The following is a 15,936-nucleotide window of genomic DNA, read 5'->3' as shown; positions in this document are numbered from 1 at the left end:
TCCGACAAGACCAAAGTTTTTAAACACGAGATTACAAGAAAATTGAATACTCATACGACCCATTTCCAAATTCGTTTACCCAATGTTCAAAAGAATTGTCATTTTCCCCCCGATACGCCCTTATTTCGAAATAAAAAGTTTTACACGGTTTAAACTATTTTTAAACATCTCGAAACTATCAAAATAAATACTTTTCTTCAAAATATAATAAAATTATATTTCTTTGAATTATTTTTACTTTAAATACACTAATGTCAAATTTTACTTGATTAATTAATTATTTTCGAAATATATTAACGGTCCGAAATTACGGGGCGTTACACTATTGTCCCTAGAAAAGAAGGTAGAGATAAATTCGGGGCACATGAGATGATTATTATGAAGGCTTGGCTTGAAGGAGAAAAGGTTAGTCTACCCTTGCTTGTGTTTCATAAAATTATACAAGCTAGTGTAACGGCTAAGATGGATGATTTCGCTTCTACTTTAAGTTTGCCTTATGGGAATTGGATATCTCGACTTTTAGAGAAGAAAGGAGTAATTGGGAAGCAGAGTTATGGAGTTATCACTAATGACGAGATGAGCGATCTTTATCTATCTTATATGAAGCTCGTTATTAATGGCAACGAATTAGGTTTTGAGACAAAAGGAGAAAAAGGAGAAAAAGAAGGAAAAAGCAATGTGAGTTTTGAAATGTTTGATTCAAAGATGGATTTAAACTTTACTTCTATTCTTGGACGAATTAATGAACAAGACAAGAAATTGGAAGAATTGTTTGACCTAATTACAAAGCAAAGGAGAATTGATACTAGTGGACCAAGTGAAGTTAGCCACGCTCACATCAAAACCGTGTTGTCACGGTTTGATACTCGGCTCGAAAGTGTCTTTAAGGCCGCCGTGCGAACTCACTCTGAGTCTGTTCAAATCAAGGAAGGTGTGGCTAGTTTGGTTAAATTTGGTGATGATCTTTTGCAATCTGGGAAGGAGATGAGGTCTGAGATGCAAACTATATATGAAGCAGTTAAAGCAATGACTTTGAGGATTGGTAACTTTGATACTCGATTAACCGCTCAAGCTGCACTTCTCGACCATTGTCATGCGCGACTCGAGGACTTGGAATACCGCACCCGACCACGGTCCAACCCGCCAAGCCCACGCTACCCTTGACCGATTTGCCCTAATCCATTTAACCTACCCTTATCTTTTTAATTCCTATGCTCACAATAAAAGTCCATTCTTATGGATATTAGCTTTTTCATTTCCGCATAATTTCCTTTGTGATTGCAAGTTTAAATTATTATTATGCTAATTAAGAACTAGATTGCGTTTAATATAATATGATTTTCATGGTTATTTCTTGTTTCATAATATATTATTCTGGTTGTTTTATGTTTGTTCTTATCTTTTCAATGATGCCAAGAGAGGGAATTGTTTTTATGATTTGCGACCGTCTCAAAGTTAATTCTCTCATGGCGTTTTATAGTTATAACTTTGAAGAGATCATTAGTTTCTACGCTCAACTGTTCTATAATTTGGGAAGTATTATGTTGAGGGGGAACTAGACTTAGACACAAATCATAGGAGACTTGTCATCATCAAAAAGGGGGAATTTGTTGGACCTTTAGTCCTAATTAATTGTTTTGATAATGACAGTAATGATTTGTATGTGGACTTAATATATAAACATATGCGTGTAATTGTGTGCTTAAGTTTTAATTTAGAAAGAAACAATTACAATGACGCAAGCTTGAAGTTTGGACCAAGAAAGGTACAACTTCAAATATACTTGATCGATGTTTTCAAGCGAGATCAAGATTGGAAATCAACCACGAGACTCAAGATGAGAGACTTGTGAAGAGACGATTCGTGTACTGAAGATCTACTGAAGATTAGTTAGTATAGGTCGTCATCCGGTAATGGTTTTTTTTTGTTTGATTTAAAGGTTAATGAAGTTATGACCTAATAGACATAACTTCATTGCTAGACAAAAATGATGCGTTAATTTTTGGAAAATATATTTTTAATGCTTTATAAAAATAAGAGAGTATTTATTTTGGTTGGAATTAATTAATTAGAATTTAAGTTAAATAAACTATTGGTTTGTAACACGATATTTGTATCGTCATGCAACCTAGGGCTTTAACTAAATTCTATCTCGATTTGTTGCGGGCTAGAGAAGCAAGGATGGACCGAAGGAGGCCTTGGGCCGGCCGAACCCTAGGGAGGCCGAAACCCTAGGTGGCCGAAAACCCTAGGAGGCCAAATCCTTCCTCCTTTCTTCTTTCTTGTTCTTCAAGTTTTATATTTCCAGAACATTCCTATGCCCTAGTTCCAGAATATTCCAAACCCTAATCTACTCTACTATAAATACTCTCATTCATTCAACATTAATTGTTTACACACACATCTACAAATTTCAAAGAGAGAAAAATATTTTAAGCAAAAATTATTTGAGCTTTAATTCATATTTTCATATTTGCTTATACAAAAATCACGCATCAAATTTGTCAATCACTCGAAGGAAAATCGTTATAGGATATTAAATACACAAGGATAGTATACTCACTCGCATAACGTGAGATTAGTATTTGTCGTTGTATTTTTCTTATTAACGTAAGAGCAACCTGGAGTATTTAGCGATACTCAATCTGAGTTATAATCATATAGTTGATTATACGAGTGGATTGGTAATTTTTGTAATCCGGAGAAAGGTACTAAAAATTATTAATCGAGAATAGTGGACGTAGGTTTCGACTTGTGAAACTGAACCACTTCAAAAATCCTGTGTGTCTCTCTTTCTCTCTCTCTCTTTATTATTGTTATTTCGATTTTGCACTTATTGTTAATAATTTAATTAGTTGATTTTAATCAATAAAATCAAGTAATTAATTTATATCATATATTTCGAAAAAGCGGTCATCGTTTTTAATACTCAATTCACCCCCCCCCCCCCTCTTTCGTATTCGATCAATAGACTCCACAAAGACGGTTTTGGAAATTGACTTGAAATTTTCGAAAACTTCATTGACACGGGAACACATAGCAAGTAGTCATTCACATACTAGCATGAATGCATGAGCCTAGAGTCGACTAAGTCTCGGTCGGTCTTCTAAATTGGGTTTATGCCCGAGACTTGTTTGTCGCACACTGGCCACCTCAAATGTCCACCGTTCTTTCTCAAATTTATGAAGTCGCTTTGTCTGACTCGAGAAATTGTCTTTGTGATTTACAGACAATTTTTGTTCTGAGACCCTTAAATCCCGAAAATCGTGTATTATGCACTTTAATTACAATTTAATTTGAGCCGCTCAGGAGGCCGTACTAGGTCATGCTTCTTTTTCTCCCGGTTTTTACCACATATCCGAGGTTGTTTCAGAAGTTACCTATTCGATTTCAACCTTAAATAACAAGTATTGAACCATTTTTAACGAGTATCCGATTTCCGCCCGAGACTGGTTTATCGCACACCGACTGTCTCAAATGTACTTTGTTACTATTCAAATATTGTGAGGCCGCCTTGTCTGATCCGATAAATTATCCGTGTGTTTTACGAAATTTTTTGTTCCGGGACCTTAGAATCTTGAAAAACGTGAATTAGACACTTCAATTTGAGCCACTCGAGAGCCCGTTCTGGGTCGTGTGTCTTTTTCTCCTGGTTTCTACCACGTATACGGGGTCGCTTTAGAAATTACATTTTTCAATTTCAGCTCAAAATAAATAGTACTAAACCACTTTTAATGAGTATCATATTTCCGTTTCTGCCTTAATTATTGCACACCGGCAAACTCAAATGTCATTCGTTATTTATCAAAATTTGTGAGACTGCTTTATCTTACCCGAGAAACCGTCATTGCGATTCTCAGGCATTTTTGTTTTGGGACCCTTTAATCCTGAAAATCGTGTATTATACACTTTTCAATAAATAGTTCAATTTGAGCCGTTCGGGAGGTCGTACGAGGTCGTGTTTCTATCTCTCCCGGTTTTTCAACCACGTGACCAAGGTCGCTTCTAGAGTTATGCTATTCAATTTCAACCCTAAATAACAAGTATTAAACCAATTTCAACGAGTATCCAATATTCGTCGGAGACTGGTTCATCGCACCGCCAACTGTAAATGTCAAGATCACTTGCTCCTCAAAATTTTTAAGGCATCTTTATGGTACCCGAGAAACCGTCCGTGTGCTTTTAGGACATTTATTTCCCGGATCCTGAAATCTCCAAAATCGGTATTATACACTCTATTTTGATTGTTCGGGAGGCTGTATTAGGCCGTGTTTCTTTTTCTCTCGGTTTCCGCTGCGTTTCCAGGGTCGCTTTAGGAGTTACCCTGTTCAATTTAAGCCTTAAATAACAAGTATTAAACCAATTTCAACGAGTATCCGATTTTCGCTTGAGACTGTTTATCATACCCTGGCTGCCTCAAATGTCCATTGTTATTTCTCAAATTTGCGAGGTCGCTTAGCTTGACTCGAGAAACCGTTTTTTGTGATTTACACACGCTTTTGTTCGAAGACCTTGAAATCGCGAAAAACGTGTATTATACTTATACACTTTAATATACAGTTCAATTTGAGCCGTTCGGTAAGCCGTATCGGTCGTGTTTCTATCTCTCCCGAGTTTTCTACCACATGTCCAGAGTCGCTTCTAAAATTACCAACTTACAGTTTGTAAGATTGTTAGAGGTCATAAATTTGTTAATGTATTTTACAACTGGCTGTATATACAACTTATTCAATGTAGTTGAGCTTTGTTACAAAGTTGTCGAGCTTTATTAACAAAATTATCGAGCTATAGTACAAAGTTATTGAGCTTACCAGAATAATTATTAAACAACTTCGTAAAATAGCTCAATAACTTGTAAAATAGCTCAACTTGAGGCGGTTGTACAATGCTATTATACAACTGGTTGTAGGATAGTAACAACTGGTTGTAGGATAGTAACGAAAATTGTCCGTCATTCATAAATATTTGCCCATAAACTTGTACTTTTGTTGCCTTGTCGGTACATATTTTGGAGTAAAAATCCTCTCCATTTCCTAAAAAGAAATGGAGAGTCCATTTCCTATCAACGGACGAGATTGAATTCTATCAACATCGAACGGTTCACAATTTATGCGTAAAAATAAAGGATTAATAGAGTATGGAGAGGATAATATTATTAAATGGGTTTGTGAGAGGAAATGGAGAGAGGAGAAATGGAGAGGATCCTAATTGCATATTTTGATATAAGTTAATAAACACAAACAAGTACTAGTAAACAACCACCAACTAATCTACCCACTTATTTCTGCATCTCCTTCCCCCAAATCTTCCGATTGCTAAGCTTATCCGATCTAGGGTTCTTACTTCCCCTCTTTCCCTTTTTCTTCGGATCAGGTATCAATTTTCCTTCTTAATCTTTATTTTTAGCTTTTTCTTAATTTTGGGTATTATATTTTATTTCTTCAAACGTTGCTTTTGTTATTTTTTATTCATCACAATTCATAATCTCGATTTCCTTGCTAAGGTCAACTCTTTTAATCAATTTTTTTGCATTTTTATTCGATTCATTCAATTTTGATACCTGGGTTTTCTTTTAATTGTTGTTTGATTTGTTGTATATGAAATTTTTTCAATCTTTTGATTGTTTGTTATTTAAATTTCTGGCTTTTTTCTGTTGAATTGTTATGATCTGATAATACTCGTTAAGATTGCATGATGTATTAGTTAATTCAATCAATTTCTTCATTTAATTGTGATTGCATGATGATATATATTTTTTAAATCGTTTATAATCCATGTCTTTTAATTACAACTGTTGTAATTTGGCTAAAATAATTAGTTTACTATAATTTTTAGGACAAATTTAACCCCTTTTAAGTCGATTGATGATTGATGCTCCCTCCGTCTCGATCAATTGTTTACTTTTTTATTCTTTGTGAGAGATTTTAATCGAAAGTAAACAAATGATTGAGTCAAAGGGATTATATAATTTTCTCTATAAATATTTTCTCTAGTATTTGGCTTTTGTTCATTGACATAGCTCCATAAGATCATGTGATTATTAGGTGCGGTTTGTTTTCATTTGTTCTGAAAACCCGGCTATCAGTTCTTTATTAATTAGAGGTCGATTGGGTTGATTTGGAGGCGGGGTTGAATGTTGCGAAATGCCCAAGGCTGACCGCTTCCCTCTTTAGTGAGGGGTGGCGTGGTACTCCATGGGACAGGTTATAATCGTGGCGCACTCTGTGTGATGGGCAAAACGTATTGTTTTGGACTCGTTGGCTGATTATTTGCGTTAGTTTTACAGCATAACCATGAGTATTATCCTACATGTATCTTTCGGTGAATTTGATTCTTGTTTGTTTGGTGGAAACCAACCCGTTCGGTCCTTGGGAAGGCTTGGAACTTGAACTGTTTGAATGTGTTGACACTCGCTTTAATGCGAAGTTGAGAAGTTTTATTTTCTCCTATTTCATTCTTGTTATGTTTGAGCTTTCTTTGCCGATGGAGTCAGCGGATTTAAATTTTTCATTAATTTTTTGTGGTATCCATTTCAATGCAGGCGTGAACAATTATTATAAAGCAAAAAACGTTTGCAGGTTCATCTATCTTCTCATCTAGAAGCCCAGTTTTCATGTCTGACATTGACATCCAGATTCCCGCTGCTTTTGGTGAGTTTATAGTCACTGTATTAATAGTTTAATACTCATATTGCTCTTATGGACTAGTCACAAATATGGTTTCCAAGTGCTATTAGTTCATGATGCTGAAGGTGATGAACTTAAAAATTGGTGTTGTTGAAGGTAGGAGTACTTGCAATCATGGTAGTATACCAGAACCGTAATACCCTTCACGAGTCCACGACTGAAATAATAAAGGTCTAAATGGGTTGCTAGGACCATATTTTACGCGTTATCCTAGCCGCTTATATGACAAGATAATTGAATAATTGATATTAGGCAGCAAGGTCCGTTTTAACATCCAAAGCAAGATTTAGTGTGCATGCTTGTAATGGAGATAATCAGCCTTTTAGTTAGAGGTGATGAACCGATGGCGATGAGTCCGATGACTGCTTTTGGTTATACTAATTAGATTTATAGTACATTTCTTTAATTCGGAAAAGGTGGTTGGGAATCAGAGAGGATTGCGTTGCTAGTAGGTCGGAGGAAAGGATTAGGTTACTTGAGTAAATGTGTTTAGAGTATTCACGATGAGCACCACAACACCACCATGGCACCACTTTATTTTTATTCCTACCCAACACCGCACATCACACCAGCTTAGTTTTTCCGACCCACTATGGACATCCACCTCAAAATTGGTCTTCCCACACCTTTTCCTACCCCACATATCCTCTTCTCTTTTAAACTACTTTTTCATCTTTTGCATTTTTGTTATCATTTCTCTCCCAATATATCCATTCAAAAAGACGCACTCAAAGCACTATTTACCAAGTGGTGGTCTTTCAACCTGTTTTATTCTGTCTTTTTTGGGACTTTAGGAGCACTAACCTTGTGGTGTCCACTAGAGGTACTCCGGTTGAGCTTCTGTGTTTTTGCTTTGTGTCGATGTTCTCTTTTCCTCGCTAAATGTGCTTGCCTCCGTTTGATGTGTATTGATGACACTCTTAATGTTTTATGTGTGGCATTAGATCCTTTTGCTGATGCAAATGCTGAGAACTCTGGTGCGGGGACAAAAGATTATGTGCACATCCGTGTACAACAGAGGAATGGTAGAAAGAGCCTGACAACTGTTCAAGGGTTGAAGAAAGAATTTAGCTATAATAAAATTCTCAAGGACCTGAAGAAGGAGTTCTGCTGTAATGGTACCGTTGTTCAGGATCCAGAGCTAGGCCAGGTAATTCAGCTGCAAGGTGATCAGCGAAAGAATGTTTCTACCTTCCTGGTTCAGGTAATGTTGGTTCCAGTTTGCTTTTTATGGGTCTTGTAATACTCCGTAGTTGTTCAACCAAACAACAATAATGTTATTCCAATGTCTTAAGGCAAATTGCAAGTAACGAGGCAAGCGAAATTGGATAAATGCAGCTAACCCTTCAGTGAACAACCCTAGAGATACTTTGATTTAATGACCCATAATGGAAAGTGTATCAAAAATTGGATAGACTTTTACTCCGTGCTTAACAATAAAAAGAAGTGCAACTATTTTATCGTGCCATGTTGCTACGAGAAAAAGGATTGTACATCAGATGTACTACATTATACTTAATGACTTTTTGAGTTCTTGTGTATTTTTTTCGAGTACTTTAGAGTTTATAAATTACATTTTAGTTTTATGATGTCAAAAATCAATTTTTTTTGAGCTTATATGTAATTTTTTTGAGTTATAATGTAACTTTTTGAGATTAAAGTTTAAGTAAATAAACTCAAAAATTTTAGATTAAAACTCAAAAACTTTATCTTAATGCTCAAAAACTATACCATCTGATGTACTACATCAGATGTATAATCCACTTACTGTGTTGCTACCCGATATCCAAAGACCAAAACCAAAGATTAGTGTGTCTTTTAACTCCATTGGAAATTGAAATTAGTAGGAGTTCGGCTAATATGGTGAGCAACTCTGACTTAACCTTGTGTGCCTATTTCCATTGACAGGCTGGGATTGTGAAGAAGGAGCACATAAAGATTCACGGTTTCTAAATCAGCAGGGTTTGCATTGGTGTGGATCTGCTGGATGATATCAAAATTATTCGCTTTTCGATAGTAGTAACTTCTCTGAGAATATATTTATATCTTTGTAGTGTGTATTATTGCATTTTCAGTGTGATGTGGATCAACACATGGAGTATGAGACATGCTTTTCGTTTGTTGTCAACCATCGTATATGCTATAAAAATATGACGACTGGTTTGCTTAATTCAGGTATTTTCCGTTTGTGTGTTCTTCTGTTGATGCTTGCAGTGTCTCCTTGGAGACCTATGTTACCCTGTGTTCGATTTGTCATGGTTGGTGCTGAAGTTCTTGATTGATTACTTTCTTAATCTGTGGTTTAGAGTTGTAGGGATCCTGTAAGCGACTATGACCTTATATGATTGATTAGAACTATAAATGATCGGAGGCACCTCATAGAACTCGGAATTAGTTTGGTTGAAGCTCTGCTTGAGTTTGACCAAGTTTCTGCGTGTGCTTATTTCATGCCTCTCTTTTTCAGTTTTGCGTCAAAACCTGAGCCGATGTGATCTATTAACTTGTTTGAACTTGTGGACGTCGAGCAATGGTGTTTGTCTTGCTTGTGGTGGCAGTCGGGTCGGCTGGGTCAAGTCAGGGGTCGTATCAGGTTTGGGTCATACCGGGTTAGCACGCCCTTTCAGGTCGGGTTTTTTCGGGTTAATTAACGTGTCAGGTCGAGTTTGGGCTTGTCTAGTTATTTTATCGCATCATTTTAATTTTTTTACCAACAAGTTAGTTTTTGACCCTTAATTGGTTTAGTTACGTTATTAAGTCAACTTTATAAATCTAAGCATAAAATCGCTTTTATTTAGAACAATATTTAGCTTAATAATTGTCGGGTCATTATTTATCAAGTCAATATAAGCTCGTGTTTATATTAGGTCGGTATTGGGTTTGGTTTCGGTTCACTAATCATCGGGTTGTAACATGTGTTGGGTCGTTTTTCGGATGGGTCGGGTCAAGTTTGCCAGCTCTACATAGTAATTGCGTATGGTAATAGGACTGTCGGGTTACCTATGGTGGACCGATGAGCGGGTTTCCCTGCATCAGCTACGGCCGTCTTCCTCAATCTTTTTTTTTTTTTTTTTTTTTACCGAACTTCCTCAATCAGTACCATTGAAGTATATTCGTATATACAAGTATATGTCGCATGTTCTATTAAAGTTGTACTCGTACTAGATATTACGAGTCGAAAAGCAGTGGACCGCGATCACCTCGAAGGCCCCAAGGAAATGACATAAAGAGATGTATACAATACGATACTTGAAAGATAGCGACGCAGATATTAGCTCAAGTAGAGCCGTTAATAATGTTCACGAGAAATCTAATGCTCTCTCGATCATGAATCCTAACTTTAAACAAAAGGCCGAAATTGAATACCAGACTCTTGTGCGCATGCACGTCACAACAGCAATGACACAACATTGAGACTCACTAGTGCAATGACACTTAAGTTGCTCATTACCGTTCTCAAAGGCCATCACTCGGTGAGTCGGTGAGTGTCGATACTTAGTTCCATTTCGTGTCTCATTGTATCAAAAAGAGAAGAGATGGTAGTTGGATATAAGATGAGATAAGAAAACGGAATATAAATCATGTATTCTCGCATAGCTTTGGATCCTTTATTAAATTTACCGTCATGATAATTTGCTAACGCTTAGTCAGTTACACGTATTAGATCAGTTAATATATTATACAACTTATTCAATGTAATTGAGCTTTGTTATAAAGTTATCGAGCTCTACTAACAAAATTATCGAAATTTATGATTCAAAGTTATAATTGTTAAGCTCAATAACTCCTTAAAATAGCTCAATAACTTGTAAAATAGCATAACAACAACTTTGAGGCGATTGTATAATGCTATACAACTGGTTGTAGGATAGTATTTGTGGTATTAGAATTGGAAGACTAATAACATTTATATCCTTATTAGACCAATAACTTTACCCAAAGAAAGTTTGGATATGACGTAAGCCTTTCTGAATATTATTCGAGTGATAATTAATTTAGGAACTCGAACATATCGTAATCACCTAATATTAAAAAGAAATGTTCGTAAGAGGGCATTACTAGATATATTGCAAAAGTTTCTTTTTTACCCGGGATGGCCAATAATATACCGCGTATTTATTGGCTGCGATATTTTATACTTAACTTAAAGGACAATGTTAAAGTTCAACGATGATATTGAGTTTTGATACCATCTCTCTCAGATACCCGTATACAACCCATATTGTATAGACTATAGGGCCATCATTTCACGATTTCAATAAACACCATACATTATATGGGAAACGGTCGTATCGTAACAATATCATCTCATTTTCCAACTTATAATTACTCGAATCACTAAAACATCATTTTTACATTTAACCATAAGATTTACACAAATAAAACCCTTGAATAACAAGTAACAACACACAAAATTTTCCAATTTCTGAAAATTTCAAAATCTCACCACCTATTAGTTAGCCAAATCTCAAAAATTTCCAAGGTCAAAATCACTCAAAATCCCTATCTTCCTCCACAATTAATTGCCACTTGTTAACACATTCATTTACAACCATCCAATCCACTACCCAAACATATCAAAAATCAAAGATTATGATTTCCAAGTACAAACCTTCATCATACATTTTAATTTCATTCCATTATTAGTGGGATTACACACACACTCTATCTCAAAGATATTTTTCCCATTTTACCCCTATAAATAACACTCATACCCTCACCCTCCTTTCATCACATACACTCCCCCAATTTCCTCTCCTAAACAACCAAACACCCTTCCAATACCAAAATGGCATCCATGACACTCACCTCAAAACTCAACAAGCCTCTTTTCCTAGACTCAACCATCCATGGCATCCCTCTAACCGCCTCGAAACCCGTCTCATTCAAACCAAAGCCAATTACTTCTGTCTCAGCCATCTCAACCTCTGCCTCTGAGACTCAACCACCTATCCCACCCTATGACTTAAACAACCTAAAATTCGCTCCTATTCGCGAATCCATCGTGTCAAGGGAAATGACCCGTCGTTACATGACAGACATGATCACGTTCGCTGATACGGACGTGGTTATTGTAGGCGCAGGCTCAGCAGGACTGAGCTGCGCCTACGAATTGTCAAAAAACCCTAATATTAATATCGCGATCATTGAACAGTCTGTATCCCCTGGAGGGGGTGCATGGCTAGGAGGACAGTTATTCTCGTCCATGGTTGTACGCAAACCAGCTCATCTATTCCTAGATGAGCTTAACATCGAATACGACGAGCTTGATAACTACGTAGTTATCAAGCACGCCGCACTATTCACCTCAACCATCATGTCAAGACTCTTAGCCCGACCTAACGTCAAGCTCTTCAACGCGGTCGCAGTTGAAGACTTGATCGTTAAGTCGGGTAGGGTTTCGGGTGTAGTTACTAACTGGGCCTTGGTTAGCATGAACCATGACACACAAAGTTGTATGGACCCTAATGTGATGGAAGCTAAGGTAGTGGTTAGTTCTTGTGGACATGATGGCCCGTTTGGCGCGACCGGGGTTAAACGGTTGTTGGATATCGGGTTGATTAAGAATGTACCCGGTATGAGTGCTTTGGATATGAATACGGCTGAAGATGCTATTGTTAGGTTGACTAGAGAAGTTGTTCCTGGTATGATTGTTACTGGTATGGAGGTTGCTGAGATTGATGGTGCTCCTAGAATGGTATGTTTTTTTTTTTCGTCTCAGTCATTTCTTTACGTTTGTTTTTTTAATTCAGTTATTTATTTACGTTTGATTTTTGATATAAAATAGAGATAATGTGCTTTTAGTCACAGGAAATATGAACTTGTGACAAAATGACCATGACACCCAAATAATACGGAAATATAAAAATGAAAAGTAACTGAGACGTCCAAATAAGAAAAATGTAAAAAGTGTTCGGGATGAAGGGTATTTTGGACATTTGGTGTAGTTTTTTTTTTTTTTTTTTTTTTTTTTTAATTTATTTATTTATAGGAGGTTATCCTCTTTGATTTATTTGGAGGAAATTGTTGATTTGAGTACAAAAAATGGATGATTGATTGAGTTAATGTGGACGGATCAATTTGATGAAAATATAGTACAAAATTGTTTGATTTATTTCTAAAAATTGCCAAAAGATATTTAATTTAATGGCGGACTCTTTTGTCGAGGTTATTTTTTTTCGTTTTCATTTGTACAAAATATATTATGGGGAATAAAATGAGCATGCTTTTAGAAGCGTGAAAAGAAATTAATTGTACATGAGAAAAATTAACATTAATACATCGGAAATGAAAATACAAAAAAATGACGATTAATATTAAAAAGAATATAATATAATATGGGTTTATACAAGTATAAAATATGTCAGGATATGAGTGTCGTTAGTTTATAGATTTCTCACTCGAAGTAAAATAAACAATTTACATTAGTTGGATAAGTTGCGGTCTTATATTGAGTACTTTGTTTGGTCTCAATGCCCATCAGCCCATCTAGTGAAAGAAAAGTAGTGATGGAGTCAGAATTCAACGATGATTGAAAGGCCATAAAATAAACGTTTAAGGGGATGAACTAATAATACACTAAATAAAATTAGATTAATCTGAGACTCACCTATTCCGGAAACTAAGTTTGAAATTGCATATTCAGTGACGTAGTCGGGATTAGATTAGAATTTAGATACATAAAAAGCCTAAATCATGAGAGTAGATTTGAAGGTGAACATGTGATAAAATCAGGTGAAGTGGTGATACATTCAGGTGGTGAGTAGTGAAAGAGTTCACTCATGCTCGTGAACTTGGTACACAACAATGTGATATATGGCTCCCACCACTCACGATATTTTTGAGTAACAACAAAATACTTTAACTTTTGCGAGTGTGTGAATTTGTGATGCACAAAAATGTTGCTTGTCCCCATCTCACTTATGGCAATTGCTCAACCAATTTTTAAACACGATTTCTTATTTAAGACGGAAATATTCGTATTAAACTAAAATTGATTCAAATAGTATACATCAGATCAAAGCAGAATGTTTAGATATTAGCAAAAAAATTGTCCAATTTATGTAAATGGGATAACATTTTGCTATTTCAATCTCAAGGCGAATACCGTCTTAGAGAAAAAATTGATTTTGAAAATGACCGTCTCACATTAAACATATTGTGTGATGAACATAAAACTCGCTATTGTATTTAAAAGAAAAAGATGAAACGAAAACAAACAACAGTCTCTTTTATGAGACAGTCTTAATATCAGAATTTGTGTTTACAAAAATATCGTGAATTGTGATACCATACGGGTTTTCCATTCTGTTTGGAAAAAATAGTCTCTCTTAGACCCCGTTATCAAAATAAAATAAAATTGTATTTTTACTAAAACTTTCGAATTTTTCATTGAATCAGGGACCAACATTCGGAGCAATGATGTTATCGGGCCAAAAGGCAGCCCATTTGGCATTGAAGGCATTGGGCCTGCCCAACGCCTTGGAGGAAACCGAAACCGGAAAGCTCCAACCGGATCTGATATTGGCTGCTGCAGCTGAAGGTGCTGAAACTGTTGATGCTTAAGTATGAGAAAGCCCATTGGGCTCCCGATTAAGTTTCGGGTTGTAGAGGCCTTTGTGAAACGGGCCGAGCCTAATTGAATAAGTTTATGGGAGGATGGATCTTATGAGGCTTTTGGGTTGTATTGTGTAAATGGGATTTTAGTAGAATGTTTCGGTTGTTTTTGTGATCAATGTTAGACTTGGATTTTGTTTAATAAATTTCAACATTTGGTAATATGGGAATATCACAAAGCAAAAATACGAGTATTTAAAAGGAGAAATGAATTTAAGGATTTATCGCATCGCAACGATGATAATGTGTCAGAAAAAGGCGAAAATGGAGGGGAAAAATATATGTTCTAAGAATAACTTGCGACGTTTTTGAATTTATATATCTTAAATTTATGCTATATTTTTTCTACAAGTTCCATCAATGTTTTTTTTTCTTGGCCTAAAGAACAATGTTTTAGGATCGGACGATTTGGACTAGTATGCATTTAGGTTTAAATTTGATTATTATTATTATTATTATTATTATTATTATTATTATTATTATTATTATTATTATTATTAATTTTTTTTATTATAAAAAGGATGCGCGCAAAATGTTTTTCTCGTTTTATAATTATTATTTTGTTATGTCTATTTGTAGTAGTACAGAACATTGAATTTATGACTAATTGTTTAAAAAATGAGATTACGAGAGTTTTTATTACTCACACAGTCATACACGACACACCATTACACATTTACACCAAGGCATGTAAATGGGACTTATGACTATTTGTCTTATAAGTATGGATGGAGCATCAATCATTATCTTAAGGTTTTGATTAAGATCCATGGTCTTCTCACAATAAGCAACCCTTATTTAAAACTAAATAACATGATTTTGTATATCCTTAAAAAATCATCGTCGTAGTAAAACCACTCAAATATTTTCAACTCGTGCAACGCACAAACAATTTACATGTATATTAAGAAGCAAAAAGTCCTTGTATTTTGGAGATAAAATAATATAATAAGTGTAACTACAACACTTAATCATGATTCATGAAAATATATAAAACCAAGTAACCAACACTTGAATAAACAAAATAATACTCCGTATAAATTCATATATTATTTCTCTGTCATTATCATTTTATAAGAAAGATCCACAATGGTAAAATTTAGTTCTTTCTTGCTAAACTTACCTTTCGCACATAAGATTTTAAGCTTAGAATATTTGTAAGCTACAAACTACTACAATGGTAAGCTACTAGCTTAGTGTTGTGGCTTAAATGCACCATATGTCAACTACCTACCACAACACTCTTTTAATTAATACATTTACTTATTTTACCTAGAAAATAAAAATTAAAAATATTTAGTGTTGGTTTAATTGGTAGATTTTTTCTTGTAGGCCTATTTGAGCTACTAGCTCCATTGAGCTACTAGCTCAATTTAAGCTAGTACATCTAAAGTGCTCCAATGGTTAAGCAAGTAGCTTGAAAACTTTTTTATTTGCAAACAAGTCCTTTTGCTTAACCATTGGAGATGCTCTAATACTTCCTCCATTTCATTCAATTTCATACATTTGCTTTATACACGTATATCAATGTTCGTTTTCTTTTGTTCATATCTTTAGTTACATATTAGTAAAAATTATAAAAATTTGTTATTTACAATGTACTCGGTAAGACAATTAAAACAAGATCTCACATGAC

The 15,936-nt window shown here is 35.2% G+C and overlaps 2 protein-coding genes across 2 annotated transcripts; both read left to right on the top strand.

Annotated features, from left to right (window-relative positions):
• The first annotated feature begins 5,238 nt into the window (after window positions 1-5,238).
• On the top strand, window positions 5,239-8,856 carry LOC141646913 (protein translation factor SUI1 homolog 2). Its single transcript, XM_074454915.1, has 4 exons — window positions 5,239-5,373; window positions 6,542-6,650; window positions 7,631-7,890; window positions 8,595-8,856. Exons 2-4 carry the CDS (start codon window positions 6,614-6,616, stop codon window positions 8,637-8,639), a joined length of 342 nt encoding a protein of 113 aa, XP_074311016.1. The 5' UTR covers window positions 5,239-5,373; window positions 6,542-6,613; the 3' UTR covers window positions 8,640-8,856.
• Window positions 8,857-11,208: 2,352 nt separating this feature from the next.
• Window positions 11,209-14,462, top strand: LOC141646912 (thiamine thiazole synthase, chloroplastic). Its single transcript, XM_074454914.1, has 2 exons — window positions 11,209-12,381; window positions 14,085-14,462. The coding sequence occupies exons 1-2, from the start codon at window positions 11,473-11,475 to the stop codon at window positions 14,247-14,249; spliced, it is 1,074 nt and encodes a 357-aa protein (XP_074311015.1). The 5' UTR covers window positions 11,209-11,472; the 3' UTR covers window positions 14,250-14,462.
• The last annotated feature ends 1,474 nt before the right edge of the window (window positions 14,463-15,936 follow it).

This window comes from Silene latifolia, chromosome 3 (genome assembly GCF_048544455.1).
Source record: "Silene latifolia isolate original U9 population chromosome 3, ASM4854445v1, whole genome shotgun sequence".
NCBI classification, from domain to species: Eukaryota; Viridiplantae; Streptophyta; class Magnoliopsida; order Caryophyllales; family Caryophyllaceae; genus Silene; species Silene latifolia.
This window is presented reverse-complemented; position numbering and strand designations above follow the sequence as displayed.

Coding starts and splice junctions, on each gene's coding strand:
- LOC141646913 (XM_074454915.1), top strand. CDS start 6,614: ATGTCTGACATTGACATCCAGATTCCCGCTGCTTTTG. Junction 6,651..7,630: donor CCAGATTCCCGCTGCTTTTG/GTGAGTTTATAG, acceptor GTGTGGCATTAG/ATCCTTTTGCTGATGCAAAT. Junction 7,891..8,594: donor TTTCTACCTTCCTGGTTCAG/GTAATGTTGGTT, acceptor TTCCATTGACAG/GCTGGGATTGTGAAGAAGGA.
- LOC141646912 (XM_074454914.1), top strand. CDS start 11,473: ATGGCATCCATGACACTCACCTCAAAACTCAACAAGCCTCTTTTCCTA. Junction 12,382..14,084: donor TTGATGGTGCTCCTAGAATG/GTATGTTTTTTT, acceptor TCATTGAATCAG/GGACCAACATTCGGAGCAAT.